Source organism: Leptopilina heterotoma, unplaced genomic scaffold (assembly GCF_015476425.1).
Source record: "Leptopilina heterotoma isolate Lh14 unplaced genomic scaffold, ASM1547642v1 Lhet_97, whole genome shotgun sequence".
Classification (NCBI taxonomy): domain Eukaryota; kingdom Metazoa; phylum Arthropoda; class Insecta; order Hymenoptera; family Figitidae; genus Leptopilina; species Leptopilina heterotoma.
In genome coordinates this window covers 2,414,026-2,435,687 of record NW_025111203.1, presented here as the reverse complement: position 1 = coordinate 2,435,687, position 21,662 = coordinate 2,414,026, and the positions used below count along the sequence as shown (strand labels likewise).

Here is a 21,662-nt window from a genome sequence, read left to right as displayed (position 1 = left end):
AACAAGTACTATCACGTGTAATATTACATTTAATACTAAGGTAATATTACATGTCATATTACCATGCATCGGACTTTTTGATATAACAGTACGATTACTGAAATATTACAGGTAATATTACAAATATATGTAATAATTGGAGGTAATATTGCGTGCTGTTTGGGATTGGATTCAAATGCATAGCATTTAACATTTTCGGCTACTCGAAAACTGCACTGAATTCCGTGATGCGAATGTCCAAAATGTGACAAAAAAAGAGAAAAATAATGTGAACGATTAAAAATTAAGTTGAAGCTATAATAAAAGCAAAAAATTATAAATAAGTATAATATTGCACTTATTAAAAAATGCAAATTTTAAGAGTGCTTTTATGAAAATATTTTATTTTCCATTATATTAAAGGTAAATATTGAATGTTTAATTACCAATAAAAGGAAAAAGATGTCACGTGCTTAATCATTAGATATGCATCTTATTGAATTTATATGCATTTTATATTACGTGTTACTTGAGTGTAATAAAAAATTCTGAATATAGATTTTAAATTTATTTATTTGCAATATTATGTTTTTCTCGATTTCCTTTTTTAATCGGTAATAGAGTCAGGGCCAAAAAAATGTAGTTTTGTGATAATAATTGAAAGAAAAGTTAATGTCATCATTAACATATAATTATAAGAGTAGAGTTTACATAAATACAACCACACCTTTTTTCCTTTTTTCTTAATGTGTAGTATATAACTTAATGAAATCATGTTTCGTTTTTATATGAAATGTTGAGTTTGAGTGATTATAAAATTAACATTTTTCTCTGATGTGCACTCTACTGGAAGGTGGGTTTTCATATAGTAAGAGCGTAGAGCGATCCTCGTCACTGATGTGTGGAATAGAAAGCATAAAGGCTTGAATATAGCTTGTCAGTGTCAACAATTCCCATTAGTACTGTGCAAGGCGCAGACTCGTGATGTCACGCTTTTTCATACTGTCTCAAACACGCAGGTACAAACAATGTTTGGTGAACTTATTTTTCTTATGGTTTTTATTGTGAAATGAAATACTTAATTATATGGAAAATGTGATGAACAGTGAAAAAGCAAGTGAACCCAAAGTTTTAAAATTAGAAAGTGACCTTGTCAGAAGTGTTTCTCAATCGTTTCGATCTTGTGCTTCGAAAGCCTCTCCTGTGACTAGTGGCAAAGGTGCGTTCTCCATTTCGAAACATCATGTATATAATTGCGTACAATCTATATATTTTCAAACAATAAAAATGTGATTCCCTGTGATACTGCAACCTTCAGCAATTCTAATGAGTGATTATTTTTTGATATTTCAAATATTTTTACAACTGCTTGCATGCAAATGTACATAGTATAGGCATAAGTAATACTCGTATTCACAACAGACTTTAAGAAATTGGATAATGAGATGAAATGGATTTAAAAGTTGGAAATTAAAATGAAAGGAAGGACTATGAAAGGAAAGAGTAGAAGACTCCGTTATACATTTTCAGCCATGCTTAACAGACTATCACGACTGCCGGTATAAGTTTGTAAACACTAAGGAAGCATGTCTAGTTTTAACGGACCTAACCTTCGTCTTTCTCTTTACACATCAACCTGTACGTTCCTAATATCAATTACTAATAAAATCTCATCATCTTTCACTTGAAAAGTCTGCTGCTACCTATCAAATAATCAAAAAAGAAACAATTCAATAGAGTGATAAGAAATTGTCAATATTTATTGCTTACATTTAGCATTCAGTTAATAATATTTATTATCAAAGTACATCCATATGTCTTCTGTTAGAAATTAGAATATGAAGAAGAGGGAGTCCATTTCAACATATCGAAAATAATTAAAGTAAGACAAGAATATTTAAAGAAAGACATGAAGCACAACAAACTTTTGTGAAATTCCAATTATTTTAAACATAATGTACAGGAGGAAGTTGTATTCAATTTATATGAGAAAAGTATTCCATAATTTAACTACGTACAGAATGTAATAATATACTTTATTTACATGTATATAAGATAAAAATATTATACAGAGAAAGAAAAAAGTATTTTAAACAACTATGTGGAACGAAAAGTCGTTTCTGGCTTATCAGATTTTGTAATAAAAGAAAAGCAGGTGAAATGAGATATCCATTGACGAAAAGCAGCGTTATAGAATTAATTCATAGACATATGTCATCTGGCTTAAATGATACATGCTTATGAACACGCACAAATGTAATTACATAAAAAATGTGTCACAAAAAGTAAATTGTGTATTATGTTGAGTATTATGGAGTTATTAAGCACAAGTATTATTGAAGGCGAAAGTATGTTGCAACGTAGAAAAAATGTCTAACTCGAATCGTTGTTAAGCCGAGAAAGGGAAAAAAAGAGTTTCGTCAACGTTTCTTAACATTCTTCGACAGATGACACAAGTTTACTTATTGTAAACAATTTAAGAAAAGTTGACTAAAATAAGAAATAATGAGACTGTGAAATGAAGTTGCTCACTGAATAACATGATATATTTTCCGTCCATTTAATAAAGCATGTACGAAAGTGCTTTAGAAAAATATAATGTTTAAGAAAAGTATGTGACTAGAATTACTTGGTCGTTTGTGCAATCCTGATGTACTAGTTACAAATATATACGTATATACATATAATAGTATGAAGAATGGCAGATCCACATACTGTGAATAGCGTGATCTCAACACCGACCAACCCACGTCTCGGAGAAAAACGGGCACTTGCTGCACGTATATCTACTTATGTTTTGGGTTTAGCATTATTGGCAGTAATTCTCCAATCAGCGGCGACTGCTTTGCCAACTTGGGGATATTTTTCAAATCCAGATGGTAGGTGAAACGAATTATTAAAAGTAATGTTTCTTATTCACAGGAATTGAACTTGATGACCATTTTCATTCATGTATTAAAAGTGAAAGAATCTACACTCGTAGCACCCACTCCCTGTAAGCATATAATATATCATTTTTATGATCTGATTACTGTAAGCTTAAAATTTGTTTTATGTTTCAAGAAATTTTAATTTAGCAAAAGTTCATTTTTTAACAAGATTATGTTGGTATTTTTATTCCTATAGAGTTTACAGACCAAAAATTTAGTTGATATACATAAAATTTATTGCCAACTTAAAGTTAATTGCTATTGAAAATTACTGCCATTATGATTTATTTTACACTCATTTATTAATATATTTTTAGAAGATTGTAGTTATCTTGAAAACTGCACAGTTTGTCCAACAAACCCGGTTACGCGAGCTTGCAGATTCTATGATGTAAACTTTCTTCTATTTCATTGACATGCAAGATTGGGTACATACATATATATATATATATATATATATATATATATATATATATATATATATATATATATATATATATATATATATATATATATATATCACTTCCTCAAGATTGAGGAAGTAACAAACTTTATCTAAATAAATGAAAAATGCTATGTACTCAACCTTATGCACATTATTACATTGCTATTTTTAAGAAAGCTAATATTTTATTAATTAAATTAATTACATAAATTTATGTAAATACCCGTGCAGAAAAAAATATAATGAGATTTTTTCATTAATAATGGTCGTTGTCGACCTATTCAAGATAATTTATAACCAATTTTTATTTATTAATATATTATTTTTATCTAATTAATAATATTAAATATTTTACCAGTTCAAAATTGAAATCCTGCGTGGTCCTGATCTGAGCCCTAATAGGGGTCAAGTAGTTACATTCTTGCACGGGATATATAGCGGGAATTTCAAATAATCGAAATTCAATTACTTGTCTATATTTAAAAAAATTCTTTGATTTGATCTGATAAACAATTTGCAATTGATTTAGCTTTGAAAAATGATGTAGAAAAACGTAATTTTCTTTATACTTTGGAAGTATGTTACCCTAGTAGGTATCAGTAAGTTAATACACAAATTTAAAGATCCAACCCTACCTCTGTCAAGATGGTAGGGGGGGTTGAAATTTCGGCTTAAACTCGAACATGCGTTTTTTTTTAAACATTTGTAGTTTCTACTTAAATTATATTCGATTAAAAAAAAGTAAAAAGTGGTTTCGAAAGGTTTTTTTATGTAATTTTAAAATATTTTATTGATTTAAAAAAAATTACATATGCAAAAATTTTTTAAAATAAATAGTTTTTTGCAATTTTTTGCAAGTTTGGTGTTGTTTTTAATAGTTAATAATTATTTATTCTTTTTTTGTAAAAATTATATTAATTATTATTATAAACACTGAAATGATTTTTAATGAAGTAAACAATTTTTCAGTTAAAACAGTATAAATTTAAATGTATATAAATAAATAACTTTTGACTGTGAAAAAAGAATAAAGTTAAATATTTGTTAACTTATAATCGTTATAAAAATTAAATAAATTATTTGATACATTTCCAGTTCATTATGAGTAGTTTATTTTTATCAGAGTAAATATAAAAAATAAAAAAGAAAAAATTGTGTTTGCAGTAAGACATTTATTTGTTTAAAAAGTAAATAATTTGTTTATAATAAATGTTATTGTTTATGCTAATAAAATTTTTAAGTTTTTGAAAGAATGTATCTACATATGATATAGACATTTAAATAAAGTTTAAAAAATGCCGAAAATGTTTACAAATAGAAAAGAAACTTAATTATTATTCATATAATTGTTATAATAACAATGATAATTATTAATTTTAAAATAATTTTATACCAAAATAGACATTAATTACTTAAATAAACATAAATTTAGTCTGCAAAAAAAAAATTTCTTTTATGAAGAAGGACCAAACACCAAAGTTATTTGTTAATTAACATTGTTTGCAACAATTTAAATAAATTGCATTATGCATTATTATTTGACCGGTGATCATACTAGACTAATTTACATTGATTTCAATCATGTGCAATGGAAAACTAAAAAAATAAACATGATTTTTTCAAAAAATATTGTAATTTGTTAAATTTGAGTACCAAGAAAGAGATATAAACAATTAAAAATTCAAAAATCGACTTTGAGAGAACTTTTAGTAATTTAAGACCAAGAACATAAAATCTGATAAAATTTGTAGGTACTAGACAATTTTTACAGGAGTGGGGGGTTGGACCTATAAATTTGTGTATTAACTTGTACCTACAAGGGTAATATATTTCCAAAGTATTTATAAATATTTACATTTTTCGACGAATTCGATTAAAATTGTATTAAAAATAATTAAAATTCTGCAATAAGTTTTATTATTTATGCAAATAATTGAATTATTGGGAAGTTTATAAAAAAATTGGTAAATAATGAAATTCCTGTGAAATTTTTATTATTTTTTTAAAAATAATTAAAGGTTTGTGTAGAAATTTATTAAATTTTTTTTTAAATAATTGAATTCTTTTGAAAAATTTTATTAGAATAGTAGATACCGATTAAAATTCATTGCCTGTGTGGAAAATGAAAATTGGTCCTAGCCAGGTCCTACCTATTTTGCCCTGTTAATAGCTTGGTCCTAGGTTGGCAGTGTAGGTTGGACCAACAATGGCTGGTGATGCGATTCTAGCCTGGTCCTAACTTGGGAGCCTAGTTATGACCAGTTTATTTATATACTTTATTTTAATTTTGATTAGTTTATAATATTTGCTAAAGAAATAACCTAAATTACACAGCCACACAAAAAAAAAAAAAAGTTCTGATCTGGGGGTCTCACTATGTAGACTTTATGTTTTTTGGGTCGCTGAATCCGAATCCGAGGTCCATTTAACCCCATCAGATCAGGATTTTGACATAACCTCAAAAGACCAATATGGCGGACACATTTTTGAAAAGTTCATTGGATTCGCTTCAAATTTGTTACTCGGGAGTTTTTGGGGTCGCTGATTACGAATTTGAAGTCTGATTTCAAAAATTCAAAATGGCGGATCCAATATGGCGGACACGTTTTTGAAAAATTCATCGGATTCGCTTGAAATTCGTTACTCGGGGGTTTTTGGGGTCGCTGATTACGAATTTGAAGTCAGATTTCAAAAATTCAAAATGGCGCATCCAATATGTATGTGTCAGCCATATTGGATCCGCCATTTTGAATTTTGAAAAACCGACATCAGATTCGTAATCAGCGACCCCAAAAACCCCAGAGTAACGAATTTCAAGCGAATCCGATGAAGTTTTCAAAAACGTGTCCGCCATATTGGATCCGCTATTTTGAATTTTTGAAATCAGACTTCAAATTCGTAATCAGCGACCCCAAAAACCCCCGAGTAACGAATTTGAAGCGAATCCAATGAACTTTTCAAAAATGTGTCCGCCATATTGGTTTTTTGAGGTTATGTCAAAATCCTGATCTGATGAGGTTAAATGGACCTCGGATTCGGATTCAGCGACCCAAAAAACATAAAGTCTACATAGTGAGACCCCCAGATCAGAACTTTTTTTTTTTTGTGTGGCTGTGTTATTAATAATAAGTATTAGTTTTAATTAATTATTATTTTTTTTAATTAAATGATGACCAAAAGCGAATTCATAAATAATGTTAGTATATGTAGAGATTAATATATATTCCTCTAATATATACATTAAAAATTATAAAAAAATTAGAAATTTGCTAATTAAATTATTTTACAGTATATATAATCATTAAATTGCATACTTATACGAATACAATGCAGAAAAATCGGAATAAACGCAAACCTAAGAAGTAAATAAAATCTAACGCACGCGGGAATCGAACCTACGACCTACGGACTACGAGACTAACGCCCTAACCACTATGCTAATGAAACTAGTTGAGATCAAAATTTTTATTGTCAGTGACTTGTGGACTTGCTTTTGATGATTCAATATAGTAATTATTGACACTACTACACGATAATAAATAAAAAAAATAGTTTAACAACAACAATAATAATAAAATAATATCCAAATATAAAAATTCAAAAATTAATATTTTTATATTATATCAAGAAAAAAAATATCTATACATTTTCGTTAAAAACAGGTTTTTCATTGTTCTCAATCATTTTTAACATTAATTTCTTGGTCTAAAAAAAAATATTCGTCTTTTGGACTTGGAAATTTTTCCTAATTAATTAAGCGGATGATCCACTTTTTAAAAAAATGTCAAAAAAAATGTTAAAAACACGTTTTTCATTATTCTAAATCATTTTAAGCATTAATTTTTTGGTGCAAAAAATTTTTTAGACTTGGACTTAGAAATTTTTGCTAATGAAACTAGGAAGCCCAGGTAGGTCCTGGGTTGGACCTGGGTGGGTCAGCCCACATTCGAATTGCAATATCTCTTAGTGTTTAGCACCAACTTAAACGAAACTTAAAATCAGCGAACGAAATTAGACATATATTTTACTAATGATAATTATATTGCAGTCTGTATCTGTTTAAATAAATAAATAGATTTTGCTGTTTTATTAACTTTTGTAACAAATTACTTAAAAATTTGCAGTTTTTTTATCTAACTTCGCGATTATTACACTTGAGTAGTGAAATATGAAGATAATTTATAATTTTAACAATTCAGCATTTGTTTAAACAAAAAATTGTTGTTATTTATTAATTCTTAAGACAATAAAGCGTCTAGACACTTGTAGTCTTTTAAAATTTTGCAATTAACTAATCTGAGTATTTACTTATTGCAAAATTAGAAAAAACTGCTAATTTCTAGGTTGATTGTGTAAAAAGTTAGTAAATAACAATTATTTGTTTAAACAATTGCCGAATCAATAAATTAATAAATTAACTTTATTTTATAGTATTTGTATAATTTTCTGATTTATGTCAAACAATAAATTGTTTAAACAAATATGATTATCAATTAATTTTATAAATATTAATTGAGAATATTTATCAATTTTTACATGTTTTTCATGTATCAATTTTGACACTTTATTTTCCTAAAAATTTTTCTAAGTCATAACTGGATCTCCTAGCTAGTACCAAGTTAGGACCAGCCCAGGATATATAAAAAGGGGTTGCCATGTTAGGTCCAAGCTAGGGCCAATAATCATTTTAGGCATAGCATGGTGATTTCTACACGGGTGAATTTATTTATTTATTTAAGAATTGAGGAAATTTTTTAAAAATAATTGAGGGTCTGGAACGGAGATAACTGCCTGCTACGCATGGCTGAAAAGGAATATACCAGTCAGACAGCAGTGAGAGGCCTAGAGGCGCTCACTGTTGTCTGACTGGTATAGTCCCTTTCAACCATGTGTAGCAGGCAGTTATCTGTTCCAGGCCCTCAATTGAAATTTTGCCAAGAATTTTATTAAAATTTATGAATTATATTTGTACAATTTACGAAGATGTAAGGTTGCAGTAAATTTACACTATAAGCCTACAAGGTAAGCTTTTAAAATTACAAATGAATCATTCTTAAAAATACTTTTGCGCAATACCTTCCTATGGAACTTAGGGTAGAGTGGGGTGGTATGAGCATATTTAGGGTAAAGTGCGGATAGATTTATCATTAATATATTTAAGGACCAAATACCTATGTACAATAAATAATAAATTAATCAGAACAAAAATACGAAAGGTCTGCATTTGGCCATATATATTAGAGTTAGACGCCCCCTGCGGTAAGTTATTATCATTTATTACAATAATTATTATATTTGAGATCTGAGAAAGGGGGCATCTATCCGCACTTTACCCTACACTTTGCTAACTTATTACTGTAAATTCAATTGGTCATTATTACTGGACCGTTCTTAGATTGCGTGGATGGTGTACGTGTATATTACATTACGTACGTTCATTTTCAGAGTTGAAGAAAAAATAAAAGATACCACGAGTCTTCCCATCTCTATAAAACTCTTAGCTAATACACTGAAATTTCACTTTATCATTAAAGTCTACTTGTTTTAGCTGGCAGTGGAACTGAAAGAGGGTACTTCGGACCTTGGAGACAATGCAAATATTTACTTTATGGTCGTGAAAAATGTGGCCAGGGTGTGTCCAGATTTAAACCAGTGTGTAAGTTATTATTGTTTACGGACCTTAACATTGAAAGTGTCAATTACATATTTTTTGAAAGAACTTAAATTATTCCTACTTTATTAAGCCTTTTAACATTTATGTTATAGGCGAAATAAAATTGACATTTTCGTTGAATTTATGCACTGAAAAAACATTGGTCGAGTAGTTGAATTCTAATTTAAAACTGTTGCGCTAAATAGGGAAGAATATGAAATAGCCCGCCCGGACACTCTTGATTTCTAACATAATAATGTGTTTTTACTATTGAAACAAATTACAAGTGATATATGTATAATACAGTGTAACTTTTATTTTTGAAATATTGACTTACTTTTTCATTTTCTTTATTTAAAAATCTTGAATTTTCTAAAAACCTGAAAGTGTCCAGACACTTTAAAAAATTTATGTGCGTCACATTGAACGTCTTATAAAACCTTATTTTTTGTTGACTTTCTGTAAATATTAAATAGATTTTTCAATTTATTTCTATATTACGTGGTCTATTTTCATTGTTTACGCACAATTTGATGATACTCTATCAAGTCCAATAATTAAAATATAAAATATTTTGACGCTTGTCCGAGACTACCCGACAAATTGTTGAAGGTTGGGATTTTAATACTCATATTTGTCCTTATTTTTCTTTTAAAAGGTTTGATTATTTTACAAATGAATTTATGTTAAAGATTGAAAGAAGCCTTCTGTTTGATATAAAAAAATTTAATTAATATTCCAAAACTATGAACACAAATTATTCACCAAAAAGCTTAAGTGTTCGGGGCTACCCCATTCTCCCCTACAGGTGAACCGCTTGCTCTTATTTTGGGTGGACGTGTCGCATAATACTTACAATTATAGTCGAGTCAGTTACCTGTTTACTCTAATAGCGAATAAGGAAAACATCTCATCCAAATTGGGCGACAAGTTCACCCAATTTGGGTGAGATGTTTAACAAAACTAGCGATTATATAGTAAAGGAAAAGAGAAAAAATTGATTATATTATTTTAAATTTCCAGATGCTGTATGGGTTTCTGGTTTAGCCGCTGCTGGATCTTCAGTTTTACTTGCATTTATCACAGGCTTAACACTCATTCAATTATCTATGGCATCGTCAGCAAAACGAATGATTCTTTCATATAATATGGCAACTATAGGGAAAGTTGCACTTTCTACTTTATCAAGTATGTGTAATTAATAATATTTAGTATAATAAGCATTCAAAATAATTTTTCATGAAAGAAAAGGAAACATTTGCATAATTTGTTTTTTAAGAAGTTTGAGATGGAATTGATACAAATTTGCAAAGAGTGAATGCATTCTATTGGGTTATGCGATCTACTGATGACCGCAAGATTGTCAGAAAATTCTAACACGGATGCAAGAAGAAAGTTCTCCAGTATAAATTGAGTAGAGGGCAGGATTAATGATGCTGCCTTGTGGCAGTCCAATTGGGTTTCCTTTAGGAAATAAGCTGTCGACTTCGAAAAACAGCTTTTGTGTGCAACGGCCAAGGTCACAAATGTCTTCAGCTAAAACATCAGGTCTGACACTGGGGACACAGAAAAAAAGATAGTATAAATTTTGTTGCGGGGAATTTTAACCAATGCTAATTCACATAGAAAGTGGCGCCCTCACTTGGGTGAAAATTTATTGCAGCGAATATTTACCCCAAAATCAGGTTAAAATTTAAACTTTGTTTTTCTAGTGGAAAGCGCTTTTGATGTCTAAGAAAAGTTCTGCTGTGCTTTTTTTGTTACAAAAGCCGGTCCATATTTCTGTAGCCAAGATGACTAAGTTGTCTCCACAGCATTTGCATTTTCGAAAGCCGAATAGGGATGGGTATAATATTAAGTTGTGTTCTGAATACCAGTTGATTCTGTTCTGTATTACTTTTTCAAGAAGTTTAAATAAGCATGAAGCTAGTGCAATTGGTCAAAACTTACCGGGAAAGATTTATGTAGAAAGATGCTTAGAAAATTATTCCATGATGAGGGAAAGACTCCTGCTGATAGGATACAATTGAAAATGTCTAGGAGAACAGATTTCGCTTTGTTGGGGAAGTTACGAATAATTTCATAATTGATTTGTCTAGACCTAGTGAATCCATTTTTGAATGATTTGATTTTTAAAAGATTCTCTTCTAAAATTAAGAAACAGCTTTTTGCATTCTGCTGCTTTTAGAAGGATATACTTTTAAAAGTTGCAGGTGTGTCTGTATGTACGAAGAGCTGATTTTCTATTGAGCACAGCTTCATTACATGCATTTTTCCCACCAAGGAGCTGAAATGAAGGGTTACTTTTTAGTGGAATTTGATGTTGGTCTTGAGTGGTGTTTGGTCCTTTGGTGAGCAAGAATAAAGTTTGTGTACGATGACGAATTAAGAAATATTACAAGTGTTAAAAAAATGCAGTCTCCGTGAGAGAATGCACAAAGTGTCACGGCGCCAATGCAGTTTTATCCCCTGGACAAGAATATGAATTATGAGAACTATCACAGATAGTAAAATAAAAAAAGTTTTAACATAAAATAAAGCGAAATTTAAACCGAATGCAATCCAATCAATAAACCATATTCGATAGTGTTGTATTTCAATTTTCTAAAATTTTAATATGCACTCGTCATCAATTTAAATGTAAATTAATCTAATAATTGTATAATTTTTTTTTCTTCTTTTAATGTAATTTATATCCGTAATTACGTAAGGTACTGAGAATCTCCGCTTGTAAATGCCTTAAGGCTGTAAACAAGTAAATAAATAAATACTGTTTGTACTAAAAGTTAAGGACAGATTGTATAAAAAATAAAGGAAGCATCTGTACTCTAATATATTTTATCTGAGTTTTTCCGCGTTATCCGAACATACACTTTGAATAATGCAGTTTCCAGTAGCTCCGATATCGCGGAAGATCAGTTAACCGAATGCTGGATAAATGATGAGGTTCTACTGTATATTTAGAAATTAGTTTTTTCATTTATAAAGATAAATTCAACTAGTATTGTTTCTCTGTTCTAGCATTCTTAGCCATTGTTGCAGCTGGGTTATTTGCTCTTCAAACGGATGATAAAGCCAATAGTTTTATTATTGTCAGAGGAGAAGGATTTTATATGCAGGTAAATCTATTCTTCTGGAAGCACAACTTTAATAACCACATCCACTCTACAAGTTTTTGTCTTGGAAAATACAGTAATTTTTAATAGTAAACTTAATCTGAACTTCACAGAGAAAAATGGGAAAATGATTTATGCAATCAGTGTAGTACTCCTTTATAGAATAATATGTGACAGGTACACACTATAGTATTAGAAGTTCCATAGCTGAAGACTTTGGGACTCAACACAAGTTATCTCATTCATCCCTACTGAAAATCCCTATGTAGGATCCTACATAAGATCTTATATAGAATACTAACTATAAATTTATAAAAAATCCTAGAATGATTGTAAGAATCTACGTAGAAATCAATAAAAAAGCACATATATGGATTTGGCACAGGATTTTTTATGAGACTTGATATAGGAACGCGCATTCGTGTTACTGGATAAAAATATACGTTGATTCCAATATGATTACCTACATCTTTTCTGACATAATTTTGGTGTCAATTTCCTATGTCAATTTCCTTTGTCAATTTCCACCATACTTACCAATATAAAATCTTACAAAAATTCTTAGTTAAAATCTTACTTAATACACACTAAAAAAAAAGTTTTACTTTCAGCCTATTTTTGAGGCTGAATTTAAGATGTAAACGGAGTCAGCCCCGTTAAACAAGGACAGACTTATGTGAAATACATGGGCTGAATTTAAGGTGTAAACGGAGTCAGACTTTTTTTTTCCTGTGTAATTATTAAAAATTTGCCTATATAGAATCGTAGAAAAATTCCCACATAAAATCTTACTTAATTTTTAAAAATTTACCTATATAGAATCATACCAAACTTCCTACATAGAATCTTACTTACCCTATTAAAAATACCCACATGGGATCCTACATGGGATCTTACGTGGGTTCTTATACAAAAACCTGTATAAAATCCCAGATCCCACGTAAGAATCCACATGGGATCCCATGTAAAAGCACATGTATATTTGGGACACGATTTGAAACAGGAATTCATGTGGGAATTTGAGTTTGTGTATATCTACATAAAAATCCACATGAATTTCTATGTGAGAATACATAAAGGATTCTATAAAGGATTTCATATGGGATTTCATAAGGGTTTTCATGTGTCATACACGGAGAGACTTTTAGTTAGAAAAATTACTTTATCGTATTTCGATATTTCTAATAAAACGTAAGAATTTAAGGATAATCGAGGTATAGTTAGAAGAATTCTAATAAAGATTATGAAAAGACATAGTCAACGTCACTTTTGGTCATAAGTCTCAAAGTTTTTTTAATCTTTTCTAAAGCTTTATACTAAAAGTGAAGATCAGGGGATGCTACATATATATATAGCATATATATAGGGTAGGGGTATACAAAATGCGTTACTAGGCACGTGTATACGTATATAATACATATGTATATAAATATATATATACATGATTTATTATAATATTATTACACAATTCAATTGTTTAATCACTAATAACTTTTGAAACGTTTTTAACAAAATACTTTCAAGACGATGATGACGCTCGGTTGTTTGCTGAGTGTTCGCCTAACATTAACTGGTCTTCGGTTGTGGACGGAACTGTTCGGAAACCTTCGTGAAAATATTCTAATAAGATTTTGTAAAAATTCAAACTGCTTACCATTTCAGAGCGTGTTAGTATTGAAAATAATACAGTATCTAAAATTTTTTTACATTCAATAGTATTCAAAATATTGGGTTTACAAATAAAAATATCAGAATGTATTATAAATAAGTTCCATATTCTCGTATTTGCAATTGTCTTAACATCAAATAATATTCTTTCTAAACTTTTATACTAACTTCTGTTCCCTAAAAATTACAATAGTAGATAAAAAAAATAACACTACTTATATTATTATAATAAGAACTATCATCATCGTACCTCGATTATCCCTAAATTCTTACGTTTTATTAGAAATATCGAAATACAATAAAGTAATTTTTCTAACTAAAAGTCTCTCCGTGCATATAAGATTTTATATAGGATTTCACAAAAGATTTAATATGTGATTACATTAGGGATCCATTGTGAGAATTTTCAAAGGATTAAAAATTATTTAATTAAAAATTAAATAATAAATTGTATTAGCATTTCAAATCATCAGGAAGAAAAAAAATTCGATAATTTGAAACACTTCTTCTGAGCTATAAACTCTCAGTTATATAGTGTTAAAAAATCATGTTAACAGGGGGAGAAGTCGCTCTCGCCACCTGGTGGTGAAAGTATATGAACTGTAGTATTCATGTGGATTTTTATGTAGATATACACAAACTCAAATTCCCACATGAATTCCTGTTTCAAATCGTGTCCCAAATATACATGTGCTTTTACATGGGATCCCATGTGGATTCTTACGTGGGATCTGGGATTTTATACAGGTTTTTGTATAAGAACCCACGTAAGATCCCATGTAGGATCCCATGTGGGTATTTTTAATAGGGTAAGTAAGATTCTATGTAGGAAGTTTGGTATGATTCTATATAGGTAAATTTTTAAAAATTAAGTAAGATTTTATGTGGGAATTTTTCTACGATTCTATATAGGCAAATTTTTAATAATTACACAGGAAAAAAAAAGTCTGACTCCGTTTACACCTTAAATTCAGCCCATGTATTTCACATAAGTCTGTCCTTGTTTAACGGGGCTGACTCCGTTTACATCTTAAATTCAGCCTCAAAAATAGGCTGAAAGTAAAACTTTTTTTTTAGTGTGTATTAAGTAAGATTTTAACTAAGAATTTTTGTAAGATTTTATATTGGTAAGTATGGTGGAAATTGACAAAGGAAATTGACATAGGAAATTGACACCAAAATTATGTCAGAAAAGATGTAGGTAATCATATTGGAATCAACGTATATTTTTATCCAGTAACACGAATGCGCGTTCCTATATCAAGTCTCATAAAAAATCCTGTGCCAAATCCATATATGTGCTTTTTTATTGATTTCTACGTAGATTCTTACAATAATTCTAGGATTTTTTATAAATTTATAGTTAGTATTCTATGTAAGATCTTATGTAGGATCCTACATAGGGATCAGCTTAAACAAGACTGTTTAAATAGTCTAAGAGGGAATAAGAGTATAAAAAATTAGAATGAGAAATGACTTTCTCGTGTACTAATTGTTAAAAGAACGTGGCAGTGTACAAAACACAAGTCAATAATAGAAGCGAATATTGAACAACTAGTACTCAGTCCAGTTCTATCGAAAAATGAACGCAGTGCACATAAAGTATAGATACACTACCGTCGGGAATTATCGTTACGGCTGCACGTGCACGGCCCAAAAACATACTAATCTTTAAAACACAATTTTTTTGTAAATACAAATGTCAGAAAATTAACAAATATACCATTCGAAAGATTATTAAGTTCTACGATTAATGATACATAACTGAAAATTTTAATACTTTATATAAATTTTGCAGCAATCGATAAATTTGACAAAAAAATTTAAAAAATAAAATTTTTTTGGAAATTTTTTCAACCCCTGCACATTTTTTAAAAATTGGAGAAAAAATTTGGAACTTACATAAGTGTGATCATTCAAGTCTCATCTTTAATTTAAGATCAGAAGAGTTTAAAAATCTTATTCGGTTCGTAAGATATCATTGTAAACGTCCAAGCATGTTTTTTGACAAATGCATTGAATTAGTCAATTTTGAACGGTTTTTGGCTGAAAATGCTCGGACGTTTACAATGATATCTTACGAACCGAATAAGATTTTTAAACTCTTTTGGTTTTAACTTAAAGATGAGACTTGAATGATCTCACTTATGTAAGTTTTAAACTTTTTCTACAATTAAAAAATGTGCAAGGGTTGAAAGTTTCCAAAAAAATTTTATTTTTAAAATTTTTTTGTCAAATTTATCGATTGCTGCATATTCTCTCTCTCTCTCTCTCTCTCTCTCTCTCTCTCTCTCTCTCTCTCTCTCTCTCTCTCTCTCTCTCTCTCTCTCTCTCTCTCTCTCTCTCTCAGTAATATTCGTTCACTTATCTTACCGTTTCACTTACTCTTACTACTCTGAATTATTATTCAGTGCACACGGAGAGAAAAAAAAGTGAGCCGTTTGATTTGGCAAGAGAGCGCTGTTTTCCCTTTATAAAGCGCAGCAGTTGCGCCGCAAACGTCGAACGGTTATACTTTTTGAGGAGTATCGGTTCTCTTCTCCACACAAATAGAGCCGCTTACTTTCCAAAAAGTGTACCCGCTTTTCCCAAAAAGGAGAACCGTTCTCCCCTCGAGAGTAAGCAGCGTGCTTAACCTCAAGTTGAACGGCTGTTTCGCATTTAACGCAACCGCTCTACCGACAGGTAGAGCCGCTTACTTTTTTTTCTCTCCGTGCAGTTAAGTTAATTAAATTATGAAATATTGCTTTGAGAATAATTAATTATACATTTCATTCAAGGACAATTCACTATTTTGTACACGGAAAAAAAGAATAATCAAATTTACCATGAGGACTGTCAAACTTGAAAAAGGTTAAGAAAAAATTAATGTTTTTTTATTTATTTATTATTAAATTCTAATAACCGTATCAAATTTAAACTAGTTGACAATATTATTTATTCAATATTATGAATATTGTTGACATCCATACTTACATTAATTACAAAGTAAAATCCACGCATGATCTAATTTATTTCATTGGTAAGGGATGTTTCTTAAATAGGAAATTTTCCCCATCGATTGCGTAGCCGAGAGGCTTAATGTAAAAGCGTGCGATTTGTATGGTTAGGTAGGTGTTCAATCCCGTATGATTGTAAGATTTTCCGATGCATTTAGTTGTTAATTGTAAGTATGAAGATGTGGGAAGAATAAAACTTGTGAATTAATGAATATGAATATTTATAAAGAGTGCATTTGTGACGCGATCTGAAGAAAGGGACCTTAGAAGCAAATCATTTTAAGGTTGGGTTAGAGTTACTTTTTTCTTGTTTGAAAGTTTCTTTTTACTTATTTCGAATTAAAATCAGTGTTTATTAAATATTTTAGTTTTAATGAAGACTTAAACTTTAATGATTTATATTGACAGTTGATCCTTTTTTTGTATTTTCATTTAAAAAATTGCAAACATAACCTATAATTTTTTGCTTCTAAGGTCCCTTTCTTCAGATCGCGTCACATTTAACATATTTTTCTTTTTTTTAATGATTGGTTATTGTTTTCTTTATATAAAATTGACGAAGTGAATAAAAGGAAACACTCGCGTCGCGTCGGCCATTTATTTTGACAGGTTTCGCTCCTGCGTTCCCTCATTGTGAAAATTTCGAAGTAGAGGACTGAGTCCATTTGCTCTACTATGTACACTGCAGCGCGCCTTATAATCTTCGCCTGTGTTTCAAGGCTCTTTAAAGTGAAGTTAGGAACTAAGGCCCTCTATACACTATACGCATCACCCTAAGATGCTTGATGGAAATGAATTAATGTACTTTTACTGGACTGAGTCCTATTTTTTCAATGTTAACCAACATATAATATTCATGTCCAACTTTCTTTTAACAAGAATCATAAAAATTCAATAATATGCCCTGGCAATGTTATTGCCCACTCAGTCTTGGGCAATATGTTGATATTTTCCACTTATTCTTGAGAACTGTTATTAATTAATAAGTAATTATTTCACTTGGATTGTTTACAATTAAATTTTATGAAAACTTAATAAGTGGAAGACATCACATAGTTTATTTATTTATTTTTAGGGTGGAGACTGCCTTGACACTTTTGTTTCTAAAAAATTTATACTTATTTTGCACCTCTCATATCTCTAGCTTCGGAAATATGAAGAAATCGTTTTTTACTATAGGGAGAATTTCATTGTATGCCCTTTCGGGCCTTTACAATCTCCTCAACATCACTACTAAACTTCTCTAACTCACAAACTCTTGGGGTCCCTACTTTTGCGGCTGCAGCCGACTTAGGTTAGGAGTACTCGCATTCGCCTGGACATTTGGCCAGGGGAGAGGAAAACTGCAGAAAACCTACTTCCCGAGTACAGCCGGTTTATTGATGTCGAGTCATGAATGTACATTTGGATAGCCATCACAAATGCACAAACATAACCTCGGCATCAAACCTCCCGTTTGATATATCTCAATCAGCGAAAAATACCGAAACTGTAGCAATTCACAGAGGGTCACCCATCCAAGTACTAACCACACTCAAAATTGCTTAACATACATGTAATATTTGTAAATAAAACAAATTGTTTTAAATTAAATTATTATAACATTAAATATAATTGTCAGCCACATACAACTCCACAATAGTCTTGAGGTGATACCGAATGCGCTCGAGTTTTTTGTTTTTTCTCTGGATTATTCTCAATTGTATTCAAATTTTCAGTATTCATAAATTTCTAAAAAAAAGCTTTATGGGAACTTATAAAAACAGAAGTAATTAAAAAATTACAAACCTCTGATTAAGTTGTAAGAAATTGCATATAATTGGGAAATATATTTCGACTTCAGATTATAACAAGACAACTAAATTTTTGCTTTGGAATTCATCCTTTACTTGATTAACAAATTTAGATACTTCAGTACATATTTGTTATATAAATGTACTTACCTTTATTATTTTAGTTAGCCTCCATCGCTTTGAGCTTCATCATCCTTGTATCTTCTGTTTATGAAGGGATTTATGTTCGTCGAGGAGGGGACCCAACAAAGTTAAGACCTGTTCAAAGCGATCCAGGCACAACAATAAATAATCCTGGTTATAGAGAACATCACCATCCAACTAATGGTAAATCTACTATTAATATACAGAATAAGAAACTTCTTACTTTTTACATTTTAAGTATACAGATATCCTAAAAGTATCTAATGTCTGGAAACAATCACTATGTTGCCAATATTTTTGATAAGTAAAACTGCAAAAGTCTTGATTATAGCAGAAATTATGATTTGAATAATTGTGTATTATGAGATTCTTTCTACGTCTACAAGAAATTCTTTTTTTAGGGGGAGCAATATCTATGACTGATTCTAGTAGGACACCTTACTTATCCGTTGCAGGCAATGGTTCTATAGCATCTGTTGCTACTTCAGGAAGTATGGTCAGTGTCTCCTCGCCACTTAGAAGTTCTTTGAAGAAACCTAAACCATTAGGAATCCACAATCCAGGATTTTCCACACATAGCCCAACGTTATCAAGAAATGGCTCGCAAAAGAAAGTGCGCATTCAAACACACTCTACGGAAGTTTAATGTCACATCACAAATATGCAACTAGCGTGCCAGTTGTCGTTAACATATTATGTACTGACTGAATAGTTGAAGAAATTTTTATTCATATGTTGATGGGTTGTGTGAAATTCCAGTTGCCTTAGGAACTAAACCAGCAGTTCTATACTTTCTTTAAACCAAATACGATATTTTATTATAAACGATATTATTTTATCTTGTATATTAAAAATGTACATTTAAAAGATATTTTTAAATTTTTTATATAAAAGAGTCGAAATATTTCTATGAGAAAAATTAAAAAAGGAAATGTAAAAATACAAAGCTTTTTGTAATTAGTTTTATGAACTAAAGTTTGTAGATACTTATGTTATTAATGTCAAAGTAACCATAAAATGGTATGTTAATAGACATAATATAACTTTTGAAATTATAAAATAAATTTATTAAAAAAATTGTACGGAAAATACAATCACAGATATAATAACAACAATAATAAACCAGTTTTCTGTACATGAAATTAAACCTGAAATTTCATTGACAGTTTTCATATTTTTTTCAGATCGTTAGTTCTTAGTCAATGCCCTGCTGCTATACTAAACATAATTTTGAATGAAGATGTTCTTTTATTTAAGGTTAAACATGAAATTGAGGGCCTGGATACTATAACAACCGCTGCGCTTGGTTGTAGGGGATAATACCAGTCAGACAGCAGTGAGCGCCTCTGGGCCGTTCACTGCTACCTAGCTGACTGGTACTATCCCCTACAACCAAGCGCAGCGGTTGTTATTGTATGCAGGCTCTCAATTTCTGTTTCTAGTGGATTCGTTACCGAAAAAAAATTATTATTTTCAGTGTAGAATCACTTAAAAACAAAAAATATGTTTTGATTTTAATAATTAAACATTTTTTAAGCATAAAAATCATAAATATGAAGTTATAAAGAAATTGATGTTGAATTATTATTATAACAATAAGTATAATGTATAATATGCTAAATTTCATATTTTTGTGTAAAGTTTGTTAATTTTTGAAACAACTTTGAAAAGAAAGAGCAAATATTGTTATTTATTTAGATTACATGAAATTTGAAAATGCATATTTCCATAATTCTATAGAACCCAAAAAAATTATTTGAAGCTACAAATTTTTGTAATGAAAATGTCATAAGAAATTATTATCCAAATGGATAACAATATTTGCGATTTCTTTTCATATGTTGTTCAAAAATTTAGAACTTTAAACAAAAGTATGAAATCTGACACATTATACTTATTGTTGTAATGAGTTTTTAACATTAAGTTCTTTATATGTTGACAAACTTAAAAATTGTCTTCAAAATTTTTTAATGAAAAATTGGATTCTTTGGCTTAAACTTCAAAACAAGAATTATATTAAGTTCTTTATAACTTCATATTTATGATTTTTAAGCTTAAAACAAAGAGTATAGCCGGATAAATATCGAAAAAGTTGAAAAGACAAGCAATGATATTACAAAAATTTTTTATTTTGAAATTTTCCAAAAAAATTTTTTTTTTTGTTCTATTGAAGAGCCTCATCTTTATTTATTCTCTTATTTTACTCTCTTAACTATTTTACTTTAAAAAAAAATTTTTTATTTTGATACAAACTTTAGATATGTATTTAGCAACCCCGAAAACCCTCCAGTAACAAGTTGCAAAATAATTTGATTAATTCTTTAAACTTAACCACTTTTTCCATATACTTATCCGGCTATACCCTCTTTCATTACTAAAATGTAAACATTTGATGTTTTTTAGTGGTTCTTAATATTAATGTTATGTATAATAACTTTATCAAAATGAACTTATCTTAAAAAACCAAAAACCATTCAATTATTATACCTATGATTATGCACAAGATTAATATATATTACAAAAGGTAAGTGGGTTTTATTTAATGTTTTTTTTCCTTTCTAGAAAAGACAGTTCGAGAAACACTCGAATTGAAATTGAGGTGTTAATAAACCAAAGCAAAATCCACAATTTTTTAAGATGTTTCGAGAAAATCAATTAAATTTTTTTTATGTTTAATTTTTAAAAATATCCAATAGATTCTAGTGGCTTTAGATGCAATATTCTATCTGTTGAAAACAGGTACGACAGCTCGTAATATATAATAATTATATTTTTAATTATATTATTAAAAAAAATTGGTAAATTGAAATAAATATATAAATTGAATACTTACTCTCTTGATTGGTTCGGTATACAATTTAGAAATTCATTCTGTATATATACAGAATGAATTTCTAAATTGTCTAGTTATTAATAGTTTATTAATAATTTTAAA

The 21,662-nt window shown here is 29.5% G+C and overlaps 1 protein-coding gene across 1 annotated transcript; it reads left to right on the top strand.

Annotated features, from left to right (window-relative positions):
- The first annotated feature begins 884 nt into the window (after window positions 1-884).
- Window positions 885-19,861, top strand: LOC122512307. Its single transcript, XM_043628064.1, has 6 exons — window positions 885-2,858; window positions 8,903-9,010; window positions 10,031-10,195; window positions 12,029-12,126; window positions 18,748-18,910; window positions 19,129-19,861. Exons 1-6 carry the CDS (start codon window positions 2,678-2,680, stop codon window positions 19,371-19,373), a joined length of 960 nt encoding a protein of 319 aa, XP_043483999.1. The 5' UTR covers window positions 885-2,677; the 3' UTR covers window positions 19,374-19,861.
- Window positions 19,862-21,662: the final 1,801 nt, after the last annotated feature.